General features: G+C 41.3%; 1 protein-coding gene across 1 annotated transcript; it reads right to left on the reverse strand.

Moving 5' to 3' along the window:
• Positions 1-5,986: 5,986 nt before the first annotated feature.
• Positions 5,987-19,528, reverse strand: LOC146631018 (scavenger receptor cysteine-rich domain-containing protein DMBT1-like). Its single transcript, XM_085356639.1, has 16 exons — positions 19,503-19,528; positions 19,315-19,402; positions 15,961-16,383; positions 15,230-15,544; positions 14,536-14,967; positions 13,805-14,119; positions 13,111-13,542; positions 12,378-12,692; positions 11,682-12,113; positions 10,881-11,195; positions 10,516-10,724; positions 10,101-10,249; positions 8,918-9,160; positions 8,670-8,829; positions 8,492-8,571; positions 5,987-6,257 (listed from the first exon to the last, which is right to left on the reverse strand). Exons 2-16 carry the CDS (start codon positions 19,376-19,378, stop codon positions 5,987-5,989), a joined length of 4,155 nt encoding a protein of 1,384 aa, XP_085212765.1. The 5' UTR covers positions 19,379-19,402; positions 19,503-19,528.
• Positions 19,529-21,045: the final 1,517 nt, after the last annotated feature.

A 21,045-nucleotide genomic window follows, 5' to 3' on the forward strand; every position in this document is an offset into this window, starting at 1 on the left:
AGTCACAAAAATGAAAAAATTCTATTCCATGTTGACTCATCAAATTGTTTAGACTATTTTTTGTTAAACCATCTCAGATTCATCTACACTTTTTGTTATCCATATTTACGTTTTTAGTGGAAGAAACGAGGGAAAAATAAGAATTTGCATATTAATGATTAAGGAACTGACCTCCCAGACCATTGTTCCTTCAGCCGTTATGCAGCGTACTGTTTATAAGATTGGGGAAACCTGCACTCAGCTGAGACCGAAGAAGTCACTTGGATTAGTGACGAAACGTTTCTCCCACTGAAAACTTCACGTCCAGATGAGCAGAATCAAACTTTGGTGATTTACTTGTAGTCATTCTATTTCCTCTGTACTAATACTTAGGTTTATCCCAGCTGTGACCAGTTTCCAGCCCTCCTGATTATCAGGGGCGGATCTACTGGGGTGGCATGTGCCACAAGTGGTTGATTGTTACACTCTGGAAATGGAATGAAGGTGAGTGTTATTAACCTTCTGGGGCCGACGGACGCAACACTATCAAGAAAGAGAGAGAGAGAGAGAGAGAGAGAGAGAGGAAGAGAGAGAGAGACAGAAAGGGGTACACAGACACTTTGCGCAGGCACCGTCTCCACCTCACTGAAGCCAGTAAACACGTCACTGGATTTGGCCCGGTGGCAAATTCATAAAAGGAGACATAAGCCTGCTTTGTTATAATATTTACCTCCACAGATGACTCTGGCATCTTTACAGTTAACACAATTGTGGACCCCAAACCAAGTATGTTTGCATTTGGTAGTGCTATTAGCGCTGCCACAGCCCAACTGTCTGCACACCACATTGGCATCATTAAGATCTCAGGAATCATCACCAACAGAAAAACAAAATATTAATTGGGGTAAGTAAAATAAGAATAATGTTATTGGTAGACAAGGCTTGCTATGATGACTGCTAACATATAGGATGATGTGGAAGAATGGGGGAAGGTGTTGTTGCTTTGGGTCTTTGGGCAAGAGTTTCGTGTTTCTATTCTTAGTTTATTCTTTTGGATATTTCAGTCTGTAGTTCTTGTTACTTTTGTACTCTGGCTCTGTTTGCATTTTGAGCATTGGTTTATATCTCAGCATAACATCTCCAGTGTCCTTTTGTATCTTGTTAACACTTTGTCTCTCTCCGTGTTTGTTACTTCCTGTTTTATTTTCGCCCTCTGTTGTCTCCTGTGCAATCTATAAGAGATAAGAGACAGAGAAGCTGATACAGACTCTGGCTACGTCTACACTAATTTCAAATGATAAATTTGAAAACGACATTCTCGTCTAAAAACGCTCCGCGTCCACACTGTCGTTTTCAGTCATTTCCTAACAGTTGTTCATCTACACTGAAACGACTCAAAGCGCTTGTTCCTGTATTGCGCATGCGTGAAACGAAAACGATTCGACCTGCTAATTTCTGCCTGCTGTTTATTTACTTACCGGCTCTTTGAAACGTTGCTGTAAAATGTTGAGGAAAAGCACCAAGTTTTTTAAATGGACTGACAATGAGGTGGAGTTCTTGCTGCAAGTAACACAAAAGTACAAAGTAGCAAAAGTGAGTGAGAATTAAAGAATTTTCTAAATGCTCCGGATTCGCAGTCCACACTGCGATTCGAAAACGATGTTTTCAAATGTATCCGCTTTGGAGAGCATTTTCAAAGAGCTCAGTTTTCCTTGACCAAAAATGCCGTCTCAGTGTGGACGGAAGGCCAAAACAGAGAGAAAAAGATGCGTTCTCAAATGAAAACGTATTATGTGGACATGGCCTCTGGGTAGTAGGGAATTAGTTGCCAGATGACTTGGAAAGTACAGCTTAAGTGATGAGGGAAATTCCCAAGAAGGTGTTGTGTCCTCTGGACTGTGGAATTGGTGGTGGAATGAGGAAGTAAAGGAAAGTGTTCAAAACAAAACAAAGAGATCAGTGAAGAAAAAGAGGGGTAGTGAAGGACATGAAGAAAGTAGACTAGAGCAGCGGTCCCCAACCTTTTTTGCGTCATGGACCGGCCTTTAAGGTGTCGCGGATAAATACAACAAAATAAAACTAGTACCGGTACCGAAAAAAAGAAAATTTATTCATAACACACGTGAAAAGACCAAGGAAAACCGAGTAAACGATAAAAACGATAACAAAATAACGCTGAAAACCGATAAAAACCCTGAAAACTATACATTTCACACCTGAGCCTCAACTCTCGCGGCCCGGTACCAAACGACTCACGGACCGGTACCGGTCCAAGGCCCGGGGGTTGGGGACCGCTGGACTAGAGCACTGGGCGGCTTGGCGTACAGAAAAGAGAGAGGTAGCAAAGAGACAGCAAAGAGAAAAGACTTTTATCGACTTGTCTGAGAGAGAGGGTAGTTGCTGAGATAGTTTAGATATCTGCAGAGAAGATATAGAGTTGATGTATTTGACCAAAGATGTTGATTATGGAGCTTCCAGGTGCTGGACAACATAGATGATTCATGGATGTGGTGAAAGAGGAGATGCAGAGGGTTGGTGTGACAGAGGAGGGATAGGGTGAGATGGAGGTGATCCACTGTGGAGAGCATGCTAGGGAGCAGCCAGAAGAGGAAGAATGAAAACAGATAACCTATCTAACCAATTCAGGTTAAACTATTGCACTGATAAGATACCATATCTTGGTATTGTATCTTGATAGGATAAAATCTTGGTATCTTATCAAGATATGTTTGTTTTAGATTTGCTCTCACGTGATTTTTACTGTAAGATATGAGGAATAGGCTTTGATATAATCTGACCTCCTTTCTGTTTTATGCAGGTAGTGTCATACAACATTCAAGTCTTACAATTAGAGTCATTACAGAAGATGTCGTTAGGCCCCCGTTTTTTTAACAAATAAAAATGTAAAAAAAAATCTTTTGAATTTGAAGAAAAAACATACAAACTTGTCATATCTAAGATGGATTACATCTTACATCGCACTCAGAATAAGACCTCTGAGCGAAAATTGATTACATCTTGGAGAAGCTCACTGCAGTCGTTAGTTCTCAGAATCTGCTCTTTGAGCACAAGAAGGACAACATCACAGAGCGTAGGTTTGATAAGATCATGGAGAAGCTCACGGCTCTCCAACGGGAGATTGAGAGACCAGTGTCGGACTGTTAGAACAGCTTTGAAATTCACATGAGTTGTTCGCACTAAAGTAAAAACCACCATCACTTCATGCGGCTACCACTTCGGCGCCAGCTGTGATCTCAAGGCAGGAGCTGAACAAAAACACCCTGATAACAGACTGTGCTTAGACTGTTCTTCCTATCCTACGCAAGGCCACCTGGGTTGGCTGGAAGACTGTTTACTTAGCCTAGCAGGGCGGAGGACACTGTCTCAGCTGAACTCTGGACACACACACACACACACACACACACACACACTGATACACACTCATCCCCCCTCCCTTTCCAAACTCCTTCGATGCTTGTCCCCTCCCGGGGAAGATGGCGGTCGACTGGACCAGCGCAGACATGCTGCAGGACCGGATGCGCTGTCTACACCGGCTCTCTCTTACCCTTTACCCACCCTGTTGCTTGTCTTGTGTTTCTATGGTGTACTGATAGTCATGTGCTTTTTGTGCTGAGGTGTTTTTTTCTGTTATCAAACTGTTCTCCCATTAGGAGCTCAGTCTGAGTGGAGTTTTTTTTTCTCCTCCTCTCACCTCATGTTATGTATTTTCGTTGTTTTTTTCCTATCAGCCTACCTCTCTGACATGTCTTCCCAATGTGTTGTTTGTGTAAGTTTGGTCAGAAGGTTCCTTTGTAAGTGTGCATGCGCCATTAGCGTGCTGCCTGCTGTAACCCTAATTTCCTTCGGGATTAATAAAGTATTCTGATTCTGATTCTTAGATCAAAATATTACATAGACAAGACATCATGTTATCCAAAACTAAGTGCACATGATAAGACCCAATGGGAAATAGTGATGTTATTTGATCTGGTCATGTTCTATAATATTTGCCTCAAAGGCATGAATTCATCTGTAAAGAAAAACTAACATTTTTTCTGCCTATAGTCTGTTTTAAGATTAAAAGAACAAAAGCCTAGTGTTTGAAGTTAGTGAAAGAAAAAACAAGTGGCTCAACAGCACGATCAATTCATTTCACTTTTACTAACAATAAAAGCATTTAGACTGTCAAACACATGTATAAAAATTATAATACAACCAGCCCAAGTAGAATCTTTTTCTCAACTAAAAGCCTGTAAACAAAAAACACTAGTGATGACAATGCTGTCTTATGCAGCAGTAGCCTCTCCTCTCGGACACACACGGCAATCAGCTTGTTACTATAAATACAATGAAAACCTTCACAGCCTTTATAAAACCATCTGATCAACTAGCATAACTGAAGAATTTTTTCAACTACTCCCGTCTGTGTGACGCCAAACTGACTGACTGCTAAATGTAGATTTGATTTTAAATTTTCCTCAGTTACTTTTATAGTCTTCTGTAAGCTAAATTGAGTTCACTGACTGAAAAGGTGCTCTAGCCTGTGAGCTTCAGGTCAAGCAGTGTAAAACAGACTTTACAGGAAGGCGACACATAAAAACGCATTTATGCATTTTTGGAGTCACCAACTGAATACATGCAAATTCTGGCAGCAATGCAATGCATGCAGTTTGTGCTGATGTCACGGTGACATGCACAAAAAGCATTCCTTCAGCGGAGAATCTATGCACTGCTTGACAATTTTAAATTATAACTCAGGTCACATAAAAGGTGCTCAGTGTTAAGTTACTATGGCGATCTTACCAGGTACAAAGGAAGGCCACCTTTGTCACACTGAAATCTCGAGTTGAGGCTCAGCACAGCTCAGTAACCTGTTACATACATATATACATTATATATAATATTTATTTATATATATATAAATTATAATTTGAGTAAAAAAAAAAGCACTGGATTGGACTCTAGACCAGTCAATCAAAAAGTAAACTCAGAGACACGCCCCTGAAAACATTAGCCATTGCATGACCTTCAGCCACAGCATTCATCACATCACTTAACGTCCACCAGTGTGATAGCTTTATTTACAATAAAATAAATGAAATGTGAGGGTAAATAGCTTACTAAACACAAATCCAGTGTTTTGTTGGAGGCATCAAATGTAATAACAGGAGAGCGTAATTTTTACTTTGGTGCCTACAGAGTAGCATGAAAGACAGATATATCATCCTGGTCTAAACAGCATTATTTACCATTATTTAGCACTAATTAGGTGGTGCAGTTTGGTCGGTAACCTTTTGGAAAACTGTACAATTCTTGTAATTTTGTTTTTAACCTCCTAGGACCTGGCGTCCACATATGTGGACATCACATTTTGGGATGTCTAGACCAAAATACCTAATTTTGCTCTACAAGGGACTGATATCCACTTACGAGGACATTATACTGCCACTGTTCTATCAAAATTTAAAACGAATGTCCTCATATGTTGATCTCATTTTTCTCAGAAACAAAAATTAGGTTATAAAAAAAAAAATCAGGTAATTCTTTGTTTTTATATTCATTAGGTCCCAATCAGCCCAAATGGCAAAGAAAAATTAAAAATGCATGCCGTGAAAGAGTTCAGGTCTTAGGAGGTTAAATAATAAAGTCGAGATGTTATTGAAGGGCTGACCTTCAGCTTTAATTCAAAGGGTTTAACAAAACTATTAACTGCTTAGGAAGCCATTTTATACATAGTTCTGTATTTCAGAGGTTCAAAATTAACTAGATAAAATAACATAATTTTACATTTGAATACTTGGATGAGGATTCTTTGCTCTCAATAACTGCCTGAAGTTTAGAATCCATGAACATCACCAATCCCCCTCTGCGATTCGCTACCTTATCGTGGTGGAGGGTTTTGTGTGTTCCAGGGATCCCAGGGGCTGTGTTGTCTGAGGGCTTCTGCCCCCTGGTAGGGTCTCCCATGGCAAATTGGTCCTGGGTGAGGGACCAGACAAAGAGCGGTTCAGAAGACCATTATGAGAAGAGAACAGTTCACCCTGCCTGGGATAGGGTTACCAGGGCCCTTCCCTGGAGCCAGGCTCAGGGAGGGTGCCCGAGGGCGAGCGTATGGTGGCCAGGCCTTAGTCCATTGAGCCCAGCCGGGCACAGCCCGAAAAAAGGACATAGGCCCATCGTCCTGCAGGCCCACCACCCGCAGGAGGTATCGCAGGGGTCGGGTGCATCGTGTGTCGGGCAGCAGCCAGGAGCGGAGGCCCTGGCAGACCGATCCCCGGCTACCAAGACAGCAACTGGGACGTGTGAACATCACCAAATGCTGTGGTTCCTCCTCTGAGATGCTTTAACAGGCTTTTATTGAGCCCATGTTCAGTTGTTACTTGTTTGTGGGTCTTTCTGCCTTCAGTAACTGTAAACTATGGTCTACTAGGGTTCAGATCAGTGACTGATGTGTCTATTGAAGAATATCCCATTTCGTTGCCTTGAGAAATTCTTGCAGGATTTTGTTTAATCTGAGCAGAAAGTACAGTCGTGTACTCATCACCAGGAGTCACATCATCAGTAAACACAAAGTTAACTTGTTTCTATTCTTAACCATACATGCCAAGGCCATGACATTACCTGGTGATGTGGTATACTCTGGATCATACTCCTTCTTTATTTGACCACTCGTGAACTCTTCATTATCTTGCTCATAGGTATATATGTCTTTAAGTCAAATGATGGCCTGACTAAGCTGTTAATGCTGTACTTTTGTAAAAACCTCTTGAATTCAAGCTGGAATCTGCACTTCGCTCATATCTAGAAAATTCAGTGTTGCAGTGTACAGAGGAAAGATCACAGAAACAGTCATTGTCCAAAAGCTTACAGACCTGATTTTCATCATGTAATACAAATGACAACCTCATGGTGACGCCAGAGGAAAAGTCATCTGTTAACCAAAGTCATTCAAATCCTCCTTCTTTGACTGTTGATACCCATCCCAAATTTAATGGCAGTTTATCAAAATATGGAAAGTCAGTAAACCAACCCAGAGAGGAATCCAGTGTTTTTTTGAGAAAGATTATATTAGTTCCAGTAATAAAGAAAATGTTTTGTGAATATAATAATAAGGTTGGATATAATGTACTTAGCATATAACATATGAAATAACATATTAAATTCTACAATGTAGCATCAGTTTGATTAAATTATATAGAATGAATTTGAAAAAAGGATTTAATTACATCATAGAAAGTCTTTCTGATATTACAGGATGTTACAAGCTCACCGAGCTGATTTATCCCGCAAAACAAAAAGAAGAAATGGTGGCATTTATTACTTCTAGGCTGGACTACTGTAATTCATTATCAGGATGTCCTAAAACTTCCCTGAAAACCCTTCAGCTGATCAAAAATACTGCAGCAAGAGTACTGACACAGACTAGAAAGAGAGCAGATTTCTTCGATATTTGTTTCTCTTCACTGGCTTCCTGTTAAATCCAGAATCAGATTTAAAATCCTCTTCCTTACACACAAGGTCTAGAATAATTGGGCCCCATCTTATCATAATGATTTTATAGTACTGAATCACCCCATTAAAGCACTTCACTCTCAGACTACAGGCTTTATTGTGGTTCCTAGAGTATTTAAAAGTAGAATGGCAGGCAGAGCCTTCAGCTTTCATGCCCTTCTTCTGTGGAACAAACTTCCAGTTCGGACTCGAGAGAAAGAAACCCTCTGTATTTTCAAGATTAGGCTTAAAACTGTCCTTTTTAATGAAGCATATAGTTAGGCCTGGATAGGGTGACCCAGAATCCTCAGAGTTATGCTGCATTAGGTTTAGGCTGGTCACGGCAGATGGCCGCCCCTCGGTGAGCCTGGTTCTGCTGGAGGTTTCTTCCTGTTAAAAGTGTGTTTTTCCTTCCCACTGTCACCAAAGCACTTGGCCATAGAGGTCATATGTTTGTTGGTGTTTTCTCTGTTTTCTTTGTATTATTGTAGGGTCTATACCTTACAACATAAAGCACCTTGAGGAAACAGTTGTTCTGATTCGGCACTTTATAAATAAAATTGCATTGAATTGAATTAATACCTTCTCTGCAATTTTCATACGGTGCAATGAAATGTAAAGGGTATGATTAGAGTGTGTGAACTGTGATAGTTGGTGGCTTTGCAGTTTATCACCCAGTTGGTTTCACATTCTAGCATCAAGGTATAGTTTTTACAAATAGGATGCATACCTTATTTGGACAGTTTGCAGTTATACAATGAAAAAAAGCCCAAATGGAACATAATATCAAAAAATATGTGTAAAATATTTGTGAATATTATATTTAAATCATCTCTCTTCTGAAAACAGAGTTCTGGCAGTTAATTTCACACTACAGAATGTTATTGGATGTTCCAGATCACTCAGCTGGCTTGTCCACTAAAAAAAAAGAAGAAGAAGAAAAAGTTGATATGGCAGTTATTAGTTTAATATAAATCACTATGTCAAGACATGAGCTCTGAATCCAGGTTTTAATTCATACTCACAAGTGATCGGTCCAATGGTGACGGGATTCATAAAAGCTGAGTTGGAAACAGAGCGATGTGCCCTACTTGTGCACGACTGCAAACGGCAAAAGAATGAGAAAAGAGATATAGGATTTAAACCAGAGAAACCATTTTGGATTATGGAGTACTGCTAAAATGAAATGTGGAACTCACTGGTACACAGTTGTACTTCCTCTGGTTACACAGGCTGAGGCTGCAGTGAAGATATATGTCTCTGTATTCACCCTGGAGCAGGAAGAGCAGAGCAGAGAAACGAGCTCGGAGGGACGAGCCGCTCTCAACTATTGACACCTTTAGGCGGTCAGTGGGACACCTGTGAGACAGGAGGGAGGAGATCAGCAGGGTCCACACACTTCACTGTATCTCACAAAGCATTGGTGAGGTTGGAGAGATGCACATACTTGTTCTGGATGAGAGGATATTGTGTGGGATCATCAGGGTTTGGTGAGTGAGTGGCGTAGCAGTCCTCCAGAACAGCTGCCAAAACTGGGTCTGTGTCCTCCACAGAGACGCCCACGTACAGAGGTGAACCCACTGGGAGGAAGACTTGGCCTGGTGGATAAGACTCAGTGTAGTTGGAGTTGCGGAACAGAGACATGGAGGCTCGAGCTTTTGGACCCGAACCTGAAATTCCTCCAGTGAACCTGACAAAGGGAAAGAAAATTATATAATGCAATGATCTCTCAGACACTACTTGCTGCTATTCTGTCTTTTTCCTGGTTTGTGTAAGAAGACAGCTTTGGATTTGTTTTCTTCAAAAGTCTGATGGTTCGAGCCCCAGCTCCTCCAGACCATATGCTGGAAATGTCTTTGGAGATGGTGCTAAACATGCATCCATTGGTATGTGAGCATGTGCAGATAAAAAGTGCTTCAAGTGCATATAATCAAGTAGTTGAACAAGTGAAATAGCACTGCCTAAATAACAGATTATATAGCTGATTTAAATTTTACACTAGAGTTTTAATCCAGTAAACATGTTTTGTTATGTTAATTGACAAATCTCCCTTTCTGACTGGAAAGAAGACTTTGTTTATTTTATTTTATAAACTTTATTTTATAAAGTCCAAGATATATATGTATTTTGAGCAAAAAGCAACAAAGTCTCTTGAGGGAATTGTGCGACTAAAAAGACATTTGCACTGGTAAAACGCTGCCTCCTGGTGGTAAATGTTTGTTAAATTCTGCATTGAATAATTACAAAACATATCTTTAAACTACAACTAGGCAGCAAACTGTTAACTGGATTGAGTAAACAACTTAATGTGGAGCTTTCTAAACAAACTGTAACGCTGTTTGGAAAGTAGCCTCACAGCTAAAAGCACTTAAGTTTATGCATGAAGGATCTGAAAATGACTTTCAGTGGTCATGTTAAATTACAAACAGCTCACAGTAATGCATGCTTACTCTCTCATAAATGGTTAAAAGAAACACACACAGTAAACAAGATTCATCTTAATTATTGCAGTTTGGTAACAGAATAATTGAAAAGAGTGGGGTAATAACTATACTATTACACACATGAGAGCCCTGAATTTTAGAGCTACATATACTAAGTGATGCTGCAGTTAAATTCAATGAACTTACAGGTCTGGCCTGATAGCTACATTCAGGCTGGCGTCTGTGTCCAGGGGATAAGCACAGGAGAAGGGAAGACCCACAGGAAGAGCGAAGGACAAATTAGTCAGAGGGTAGATGAATAAACTGTTGAAGTAGATGACATGTGTGCTGTTGGTCTGAAAGACAGATGATGACATTTTCAGTCAGTTAAGAAATCATGTCACCTAGAGAAAGTCTAATCACCAGAGACATGTCCACAGGGGTTAATACAGTGAATCCTTCTGAATTCTCTGACTGCTGTTGCTCACTTTTTTCTCCTTGAATAACAAAAAGGCCATTTTATGCCAAAACACAGTCTACAGCCATCTTATCACAAATTAATTGCGCAGTAGTGTTTTTTAATGGGACAGTTAAACAATAGGAAAAAGAAATAAGTCTTTACCCTCAGCACATTTCCACAGGCACCTGCCCGAGCCTCCATTTCATACCAAACATAATCATCACGGACTCTGACCCAGGAACAGTTGCTGGAAGCCAGGTTGCCCGAGAAGGGGTTCAAACCGGAGGATGACATGCTGCCCATATGCAGACCAACTTGGATTTTATCACGGCCACAAATTAACTGTGAAGTCTGGAGTGGAGGCTGCTGGACTAAAGAAAAAGACATGAGGTCACTAATAAAAAATGAAAGCAGATGAAATAGGAAATACCAAATGAGGCCAGCATGAGTACTTCAATGTCATAATATAAGATAAGATAAAAGATTTCATTATTTCAATTTTTCAGTATGTGAGAACTTTAACTTACATTCACATACGACGCTGGCATCTTCATGGTGACCACAGTTGTGGACTCCAAGCCCGTTGTGTCTGCAGTCAGTTATTGATGATTCATTTCCAAAACAGTATACATCGTCCAACCAGATGGGTCCGCTGCCCTGTCCAAAAGCTGCACTTTGTAGCGCTGAACGAGCGCTTCCACAGCCCAGCTGTCTGCACACCACTTTAGCATCATTCAGGTCCCAGGAATCATCACACACTGTGCCCCACTGTCCATCATTGAAGACCTCCACTCTGCCAGAGCAGCGGTTCTGACCGTTGACCAGCCTCACTGACGAAAGAGCTAATAGAAAACCAAAAGAAGGAACACTGTCAAATTTTACTGGAATATTTTTCAATAGTAGTATCTGTACTTCTACTTAAGTACAGAATTTCTGTACTTTTGCTACCTCTGGTGGTGCTGTAAAAGATGACACCACTACAACATGTCAGTACATGAAACTTCTTGCTTCTTAGATATTCCAGGATCACCTATAAGTGATATTATTGCAAAGTGGAAACTCTTAGGAACCACAGCAGCTCAGTCACAAAGAATCATCCTATGTAAAGTTACTGAGCAGTGTCTCTGTGTGCTGAGGCACATAGTATGTTAAAATGTCCAACACTCAGCTGACTCAATAACTGCAGTGCTCCATACCTCCTCTGGCATTAACAGCTGTTCAAAAACTGCGCAACAGGAGCTTCTTGGCATGGGCTTCTGCTCTGTCTCAAAGCCAGACAGTTACAAAGTTTGATTCCACTCTTCATAGCTCCACATGTTCATATTTACCTTCACAGACGACACCAGCATCCTCAGAGTGGGCACAGTTATGAGATCCAAACCCTCTGTGTTGACACTCAGAGAGCTTTGATTCATTGCCCGTGCATGTGACTTCATCCAACCAGATGGGTCCGTTGCCCTGTCCAAATTGTGCATTTGTTGGTGCTGATAGGACCGTACCACAGCCCAGCTGTCTACACACCACCTGAGCATCCACCAGGCCCCAGGCATCGTCACACACCGTCCCCCACTGTCCACTGTGGAAGATCTCCACCCTCCCAGAGCAGGAGCTGTTTCCATTAACCAGGCGGACCTCCCCCTCGACTGCTGTGCTGTTGCCCACTGGTGTTGTGGTAGTGATGTTAGCGGTCACATGTGTGGTGGTGAAGTTCTGTGGCCTTGGTGTTGTTGGAAAAACAGTGCTGTTGATTCCTGGTTGGACTGAAAGAAAAGTGTCTTTGAACTCAAAGGACAAACTCAGTTTGCACTTCCTTCTACATTAATGAGGATAAGCTCTCATTAGAACATCTCAACATAATTGTTTTCTCACCAAATCCTTATTTACTTTGCATTTGACTCCATGTGCTGCACAACAACTTTATATTTAAATGGTGATTTAGAAACAACAAATGAGAATAGTTTTTCTCATCAGTTAGATGTCAGCAGTAAGAAATGGAGGGTACCTGAAAAATGCATAAAATTTACCTTCACAGATGATGCTGGCATCTTCATTATGACGACAGTCGTGGACTCCAAGCCCGTTGTGTCTGCAGTCAGTTATTGATGATTCATTTCCAAAACATGCTACATCGTCCAACCAGATGGGTCCGCTGCCCTGTCCAAAAGCTGCACTTTGTAGCGCTGAACGAGCGCTTCCACAGCCCAGCTGTCTGCACACCACTTTAGCATCATTCAGGTCCCAAGAATCATCACACACTGTGCCCCACTGTCCATCATTGAAGATCTCCACTCTGCCAGAGCAGCGGTTCTGACCATTGACCAGCCTCACTGTTGAAGCAGCTAATAGAAAACCAAAAGAAGGAACACTGTCTATGGGAGTACTTCAGAGGAAATGTAGATTTATTAGAATAATATAACAATATAATAATATATATATAATATATAATAATATAACATAATCATCTTTCTACTATTTATTTTACTTCAGCTGACAACACGTTATTTTAAACTTATTTTTAATTTGTTGGTAATTTGATAGTTCTTGGGGGCAGGTTCTGGATTCATGGAAATATCTTCATAGTAAGTTTATCTTTATTGAAAAATTTCTCATAATTCAAGACTAAAAGAAAAAATTGTTGTGTGGATAAAAACCTGTAGTAGTATGTAACTATAAATCATCTTAGTTCAGTGTTATCCCAAATGCACACACGAACAAAGTTGGATTTCACTCTCTTTAACCCCACATGTTCATATTTACCTTCACAGACGACACCAGCATCCTCAGAGTGACCACAGTCATGAGATCCAAACCCTCTGTGTTGACACTCAGAGAGCTTTGATTCGTTGCCTGAGCATGTGACTTCATCCAACCAGATGGGTCCGTTGCCCTGTCCAAATCGCGCGTTTGTTGGTGCTGAGAAGACCCTGCCACAGCCCAGCTGTCTACACACCACCTGAGCATCCACCAGGCCCCAGGCATCGTCACACACCGTCCCCCACTGTCCACTGTGGAAGATCTCCACCCTGCCAGAGCAGGAGCTGTTTCCATTAACCAGGCGGACCTCCCCCTCAACTGCTGTGCTGTTGCCCACTGGTGTTGTGGTAGAGATGTTAGCGGTCACATGTGTGGTGGTGAAGTTCTGTGGCCTTGGTGTTGTTGGAAAAACAGTGCTGTTGATTCCTGGTTGGACTGAAAGAAAAGTGTCTTTGAACTAAAAGGACAAACTCAGTTTGCACTTCCATCTAAATTAATGAGGATAAGCTCTCATTAGAACATCTCAACATAATTGTTTTCTCACAAAATCCTTATTTACTTTGCATTTGACTCCATGTGCTGCACAACAAGGTTATATTTAAATGGTAAATTAAAGCAACAAATGAGAATAGTTTTCTCATCAGTTAGGTGTCAGCAGTAAGAAATGGAGGGTACCTGAAAAATGCATAAAATTTACCTTCACAGATGATGCTGGCATCTTCGTTATGACCACAGTTGTGGACTCCAAGCCCGTTGTGTCTGCAGTCAGTTATTGATGATTCATTTCCAAAACAGTATACATCGTCCAACCAGATGGGTCCGCTGCCCTGTCCAAAAGCTGCATTTTGTAGTGCTGAACGAGCGCTTCCACAGCCCAGCTGTCTGCACACCACTTTGGCATCATTCAGGTCCCAAGAATCATCACACACTGTGCCCCACTGTCCATCATTGAAGATCTCCACTCTGCCAGAGCAGCGGTTCTCACCATTGACCAGCCTCACTGTTGAAGCAGCTAATAGAAAACCAAAAGAAGGAACACTGTCTATGGGAGTACTTCAGAGGAAATGTAGATTTATTAGAATAATATAACAATATAATAATATATCTAATATATAATAATATAACATAATCATCTTTCTACCATTTATTTTACTTCAGCTGACAACACGTTATTTTAAACTTATTTTTAATTTGTTGGTAATTTGATAGTTCTTGGGGGCAGTGTCTGGATTCATGGAAATATCTTCATAGTAAGTTTATCTTTATTGAAAAATTTCTCATAATTCAAGACTAAAAGAAAAAATTGTTGTGTGGATAAAAACCTGTAGTAGTATGTAACTATAAATCATCTTAGTTCAGTGTTATCCCAAATGCACACACGAACAAAGTTGGATTTCACTCTCTTTAACCCCACATGTTCATATTTACCTTCACAGACGACACCAGCATCCTCATAGTGACCACAGTCATGAGATCCAAACCCTCTGTGTTGACACTCAGAGAGCTTTGATTCGTTGCCTGAGCATGTGACATCATCCAACCAGATGGGTCCGTTGCCCTGTCCAAATCGCGCGTTTGTTGGTGCTGAGAAGACCCTGCCACAGCCCAGCTGTCTACACACCACATGAGCATTCACCAGGCCCCAGTTATCGTCACACACCGTCCCCCACTGTCCACTGTGGAAGATCTCCACCCTGCCAGAGCAGGAGCTGTTTCCATTAACCAGGCGGACCTCCCCCTCGACTGCTGTGCTGTTGCCCACTGGTGTTGTGGTAGAGATGTTAGCGGTCACATGTGTGGTGGTGAAGTTCTGTGGCCTTGGTGTTGTTGGAAAAACAGTGCTGTTGATTCCTGGTTGGACTGAAAGAAAAGTGTCTTTGAACTAAAAGGACAAACTCAGTTTGCACTTCCTTCTACATTAATGAGGAAAAGCTCTCATTAGTACATCTCAAAATTATTGTTTTCTCACAAACTCCTTGTTTACTTTGCATTTGACTCCATGTGCTGCACAACAACTTTATATTTAAATGGTAAATTAAAACAGCAAATGAGAATAGTTTTCACATCAGTTAGATGTCAGCAGTAGGAAGTGGAGGGTACCTGAAAAATGCATAAAATTTACCTTCACAGATGATGCTGGCATCTTCATTATGACGACAGTCGTGGACTCCAAGCCCGTTGTGTCTGCAGTCAGTTATTGATGATTCATTTCCAAAACATGCTACATCGTCCAACCAGATGGGTCCGCTGCCCTGTCCAAAAGCTGCACTTTGTAGTGCTGAACGAGCGCTTCCACAGCCCAGCTGTCTGCACACCACATTAGCATCATTCAGGTCCCACAAATCATCACACACTGTGCCCCACTGTCCATCATTGAAGATCTCCACTCTGCCAGAGCAGCGGTTCTGACCGTTGACCAGCCTCACTGTTGAAGCAGCTAATAGAAAACCAAAAGAAGGAACACTGTCTATGGGAGTACTTCAGAGGAAATGTAGATTTATTAGAATAATATAACAATATAATAATATATATAATATATAATAATATAACATAATCATCTTTCTACTATTTATTTAACTTCAGCTGACAACATGTTATTTTAAACTTATTTTTAATTTGTTGGTAATTTGATAGTTCTTGGGGGCAGGTTCTGGATTCATGGAAATATCTTCATAGTAAGTTTATCTTTATTGAAAAATTTCTCATAATTCAAGACTAAAAGAAAAAATTGTTGTGTGGATAAAAACCTGTAGTAGTATGTAACTATAAATCATCTTAGTTCAGTGTTATCCCAAATGCACACACGAACAAAGTTGGATTTCACTCTCTTTAACCCCACATGTTCATATTTACCTTCACAGACGACACCAGCATCCTCATAGTGACCACAGTCATGAGATCCAAACCCTCTGTGTTGACACTCAGAGAGCTTTGATTCGTTGCCTGAGCATGTGACTTCATCCAACCAGATGGGTCCGTTGCCCTGTCCAAATCGCGCGTTTGTTGGTGCTGAGAAGACCCTGCCACAGCCCAGCTGTTTACACACCACCTGAGCATCCACCAGGCCCCAGGCATCGTCACACACCGTCCCCCACTGTCCACTGTGGAAGATCTCCACCCTGCCAGAGCAGGAGCTGTTTCCATTAACCAGGCGGACCTCCCCCTCGACTGCTGTGCTGTTGCCCACTGGTGTTGTGGTAGAGATGTTAGCGGTCACATGTGTGGTGGTGAAGTTCTGTGGCCTTGGTGTTGTTGGAAAAACAGTGCTGTTGATTCCTGGTTGGACTGAAAGAAAAGTGTCTTTGAACTAAAAGGACAAACTCAGTTTGCACTTCCTTCTACATTAATGAGGATAAGCTCTCATTAGAACATCTCAACATAATTGTTTTCTCACAAAATCCTTATTTACTTTGCATTTGACTCCATGTGCTGCACAACAACTTTATATTTAAATGGTGATTTAGAAACAACAAATGAGAATAGTTTTCACATCAGTTAGATGTCAGCAGTAGGAAGTGGAGGATGGTGAAGATGACAACATTTGTTTTGAATTTATTTATAATTTGTTGCTAATTACATAGTTTTTAGTGGCATTATCTGTGGATCCATGGAAATATTGCCATAGTAAGTGTATCTTTAGTTAAAAAATGGTAAATTAAAGCAACAAATGAGAATAGTTTTCTCATCAGTTTGATGTCAGCAGTAAGAAATGGAGGGTACCTGAAAAATGCATAAAATTTACCTTCACAGATGATGCTGGCATCTTCATTATGACGACAGTCGTGGACTCCAAGCCCGTTGTGTCTGCAGTCAGTTATTGATGATTCATTTCCAAAACATGCTACATCGTCCAACCAGATGGGTCCGCTGCCCTGTCCAAAAGCTGCACTTTGTAGCGCTGAACGAGCGCTTCCACAGCCCAGCTGTCTGCACACCACATTAGCATCATTCAGGTCCCAGGAATCATCACACACTGTGCCCCACTGTCCATCATTGAAGACCTCCACTCTGCCAGAGCAGCGGTTCTGACCATTGACCAGCCTCACTGACGAAGGAGCTAATAGAAAACCAAAAGAAGGAACACTGTAAATTTTAATGAAAGGTGGATCTATTAGAGCAATATAAAAAACAACACAATAATCTTTCTACTCTTTCTTGCATTGACTGACAGGTGACAACATTTTATTTTGAATTTAATTCTATTTAGTTTTTACTGAATTGGGTTCTTGGAGTGATTTTGTGTAGAGTTATCGAAAAATTGTCATGTTATGTTCATCTTTATAAAAAAGGTTACTCATAATTCGCCTGAAAGAAAAAATACTTACCATGAAAAGCCTTATAGGTAAAAACCTGTAGTAGTATATAACTTTAAGCCATCTTAGATCAATCTGGCCCCAAATGCAGTCGGTACAAAGCCGAACTTCACTGCACATGTTCATATTTACCTGCACAGATGACACCGGCATCCTCATAGTGACCACAGTTATGAGATCCAAACCCGTTGTGGTGACACTCGGAGAGCGTTGATTCCATGCCTGAGCATGTGACATCATCCAACCAGATGGGTCCGTTGCCCTGTCCAAATTGTGCATTTGTTGGTGCTGAGATGACCCTGCCACAGCCCAGCTGTCTACACACCACATGAGCATTCACCAGGCCCCAGTTATCGTCACACACCGTCCCCCACTGTCCACTGTGGAAGATCTCCACCCTGCCAGAGCAGGAGCTGTTTCCATTAACCAGGCGGACCTCCCCCTCGACTGTTGTGCTGTTGCCCACTGATGTTGTGGTAGAGATGTTAGCAGTCACATGTGTGGTGGTGAAGTTCTGTGGCCTTGGTGTTGTGGTAGGTAAAACAGGTGTAATTGTGTTCACTTCTGTTTAAAATAATAATAATAATCATGCACTCAGAAACCATTGAACCAACTGAATCATCAACAGGTTAATCATATTTAAAGCATAGGTTTACCTGCACAGTATGCAAGGTTGCATGTATATGGCTTCACAAGTTTGTAGACATAGTAGTTTGCATGGCAAAGTTTAACATGGATGGTGTGTGACTGAAAATGGCAGCAGCTGCCACTCCAATCATTGCACACAGTGCGATTCACAATTTCACCTGACCATGTGGGATGAGGTTGTGTTATCCACAAAGGCGCATGAGTTCCACACCTGTTTGATTCGACACACCTCTCTGGAATACGAGCACTGGTTTGATTCAAAAACAGGCGATACCAGCCTTGCCAGTTTATATATTGATCACAGTGTAGGACCTCAGTATTTGTGTTATTTGTTGAACGCCAGTCATCATTCAATGTTGCATAGTTCTGACAAGGGTCCACACATTGGGAATTGATGCAGTCCGTGCCTGAAGGACAAACTGTGTTCCCACAGTAGAACCGGACAGATTGGGAAGAGGCAGCTGCTCTGTTCTTGGAGGAAGGCTCCGGACATTCGTATGAGCCTGGCGTGTTGTGGCAAATCTGAGGTGGTGTGCATGGTGAGTTTGGGAGGGAACACTCATCAGTGTCCACACAGCCCTTCTCTGAGGACCAGTGGTAACCTCGGTCACAGCAAGAAGAGTCACTGCAGAGTTTTGGGTCATAGCAGGTGAGGCCATCACCTACAAAGCCATCTTTACAGATACATGAGAGGGCGTGGCCGGTGAAGGTGTCACCTCTTTCCTGTGACTCCAAGCAGGTGGCTTTGCCATGACATGAATCACAGCTGGTCACAGGAGTCCCTGCAGACAAAATAGTCACAGCATTTCATCTGTCACAGCACTTAAATACAAGTAAGACTTTTTGATTCATAATCATTTTGAAACATCTTTTGAAATCTCACCACAGTGTAAAATAGCTGAATTTAAAAAGAAGAAAGATTTGAGTAATTTGTTGTAATTTAGATAATTCATCAAAATAACTCTTTGGAGGCATTTCACGTCACTGTTGAATACTCTTACTGAATATGAGGTAAATATTTGTCTACTTTCAAACTGATATTTAAATAACATACCTTACCTAAAAAATTTCTAAAGGAGAAATGTGAAAATGTAAAATTAGCAAATTCATTATAGTTTGTCTGGAGCAATTATTTAATTAGTGTCTTAATTAGAGGCACAATAATTGACAAAGGAAAAAGTACCATTATAATAATTACATCAGTCCATTTAGAAAATGAATTTATGTCTAACTAGAGATGATTTACCTGAAGAAGTTCCTGTGAAAATATGCACAAGTATGAGTAAGAACAGTCCAGAAGGCGTTCCCATTATTGATCACATCCACGACTCAAACTGCGTGAAAAAGACAAAGGAGATGTTTTAAAACTGCATTTTTACATTATGCCATCTTATTCTGTATTAAATCTATAACTTCTGATGTGTCTGTACTTACCCTGGAGAGACTCTGAGAATCCAGCGCTTAAGCTCACAGAGAGTCTGAGGATGAGAATTTATTGGCCTGTTTCTGTGTGCAAAGGACAAATAGAAGTGATTGATGGGGAAATATATAAGTAGGTAAGACAAAGAACTTATTCATATGGCATCAAAGGAGTTACTCATTAATCTAAAGAACGAAAAAGAATCACGTCCACAATGAAAGGGCACATCCACAAAGCCCAAGTCAGTCATTTTTATGGTACAACAAATTGATGTTTGCACAATCCAGTATTTTCTCACACTTTGCTCATTTATAACCATCTCAGAAGATAAAGAGTACACTAAGTTTTGTGCAATGAAGCTATCTGCCCGACATTCAGAAATGTTGTTTGATCCAATATTCTTATCTCAAGATCCTGTTGGCATCTAGACTTTCAACTATTCAATATTTCCAGTGACATCAGGTGAACCCTGCTAATAATCATGCATGAATCAAAATGCCCCAGCACATGTAAGTACTTTTACAGTTAGACCCAAAAGGTTTTGGATAAAGACTTGCTGTTGTTGTAAGTTTGACCAAACATTGATGTTGTGAAAGGCTTTCATCTTTAATATGAGGGGCTTTACAACATTTTGCTTTATTGGTTTAGAACTTACAGCTGCTTGTGCATGTGTTTCTTTGCCTTCAGGTTTGTATTGAAAAGTTGCTCTGTTGGATTGAAATCGGCAGCTCAACAGTCTGACTGACGTGGCCATTGATTATTCCTTTCCTTTGTTCTGAGAAATTTGGGGGTTGCTTTTGCAGTTTCTTATCATTATCTGAACAGAGCCATGCATATAATCCATCTATTATTCTTAAAGACATCTCTTCACTGTAAACTGACAGTCACACACCTACCTCCTCAAACGTGTTCTTGACATGGTTAGATGTTATGAAGTTATTTTTCTTAACCAAGGAAAGAATTCTGTGATCATCCTTTTTCATCTTCTGAGCTCCTTCAGGCGTTTTAATGTTGCTAAGCTGACCAGAATGTACCAGATTGTTGATATATATATATATATATATATATATATATAATGAATAATAGTAATGGGTTGCAGCCACAGCTGCCCTGGGGCAGACTGACAGAAGCGAGGCTGCCATATCGCACCATCGGCCCCTCTGGCCAACACCAGTAGGCAGTAGGTGAAATGTCTTGCCCAAGGACGCAATAACCAGGACAGAGAGCCCGGGGATTGAACCGGCGACCTTCCAGTTACAGATACGCTTCCCAACCCCCTGAGCCAAAAAATTCCCCACTCGCCCCTGCGGGCGGTCAATCCTTCAAGCTCGGGTCCTCTACCAGAGGCCTGGGAGCTTGAGGGTCCTGCGCAGTGTCTTTGCTGTTCCTAGGACTGCGCTCTTCTGGACAGAGATCTCCGATGTTGTTCCCGGGATCTGCTGGAGCCACTCGCCTAGTTTGGGAGTCACCGCACCTAGTGCTCCGATTACCACGGGGACCACCGTTACCTTCACCCTCCACATCCTCTCGAGCTCTTCTCTGAGCCCTTGGTATTTC

The sequence above is a fragment of the Diplotaxodon limnothrissa genome, linkage group LG6 (assembly GCF_057381915.1).
Source record: "Diplotaxodon limnothrissa isolate DT_005_m linkage group LG6, D_limnothrissa_male_GT1.1, whole genome shotgun sequence".
Taxonomy (NCBI): Eukaryota; Metazoa; Chordata; class Actinopteri; order Cichliformes; family Cichlidae; genus Diplotaxodon; species Diplotaxodon limnothrissa.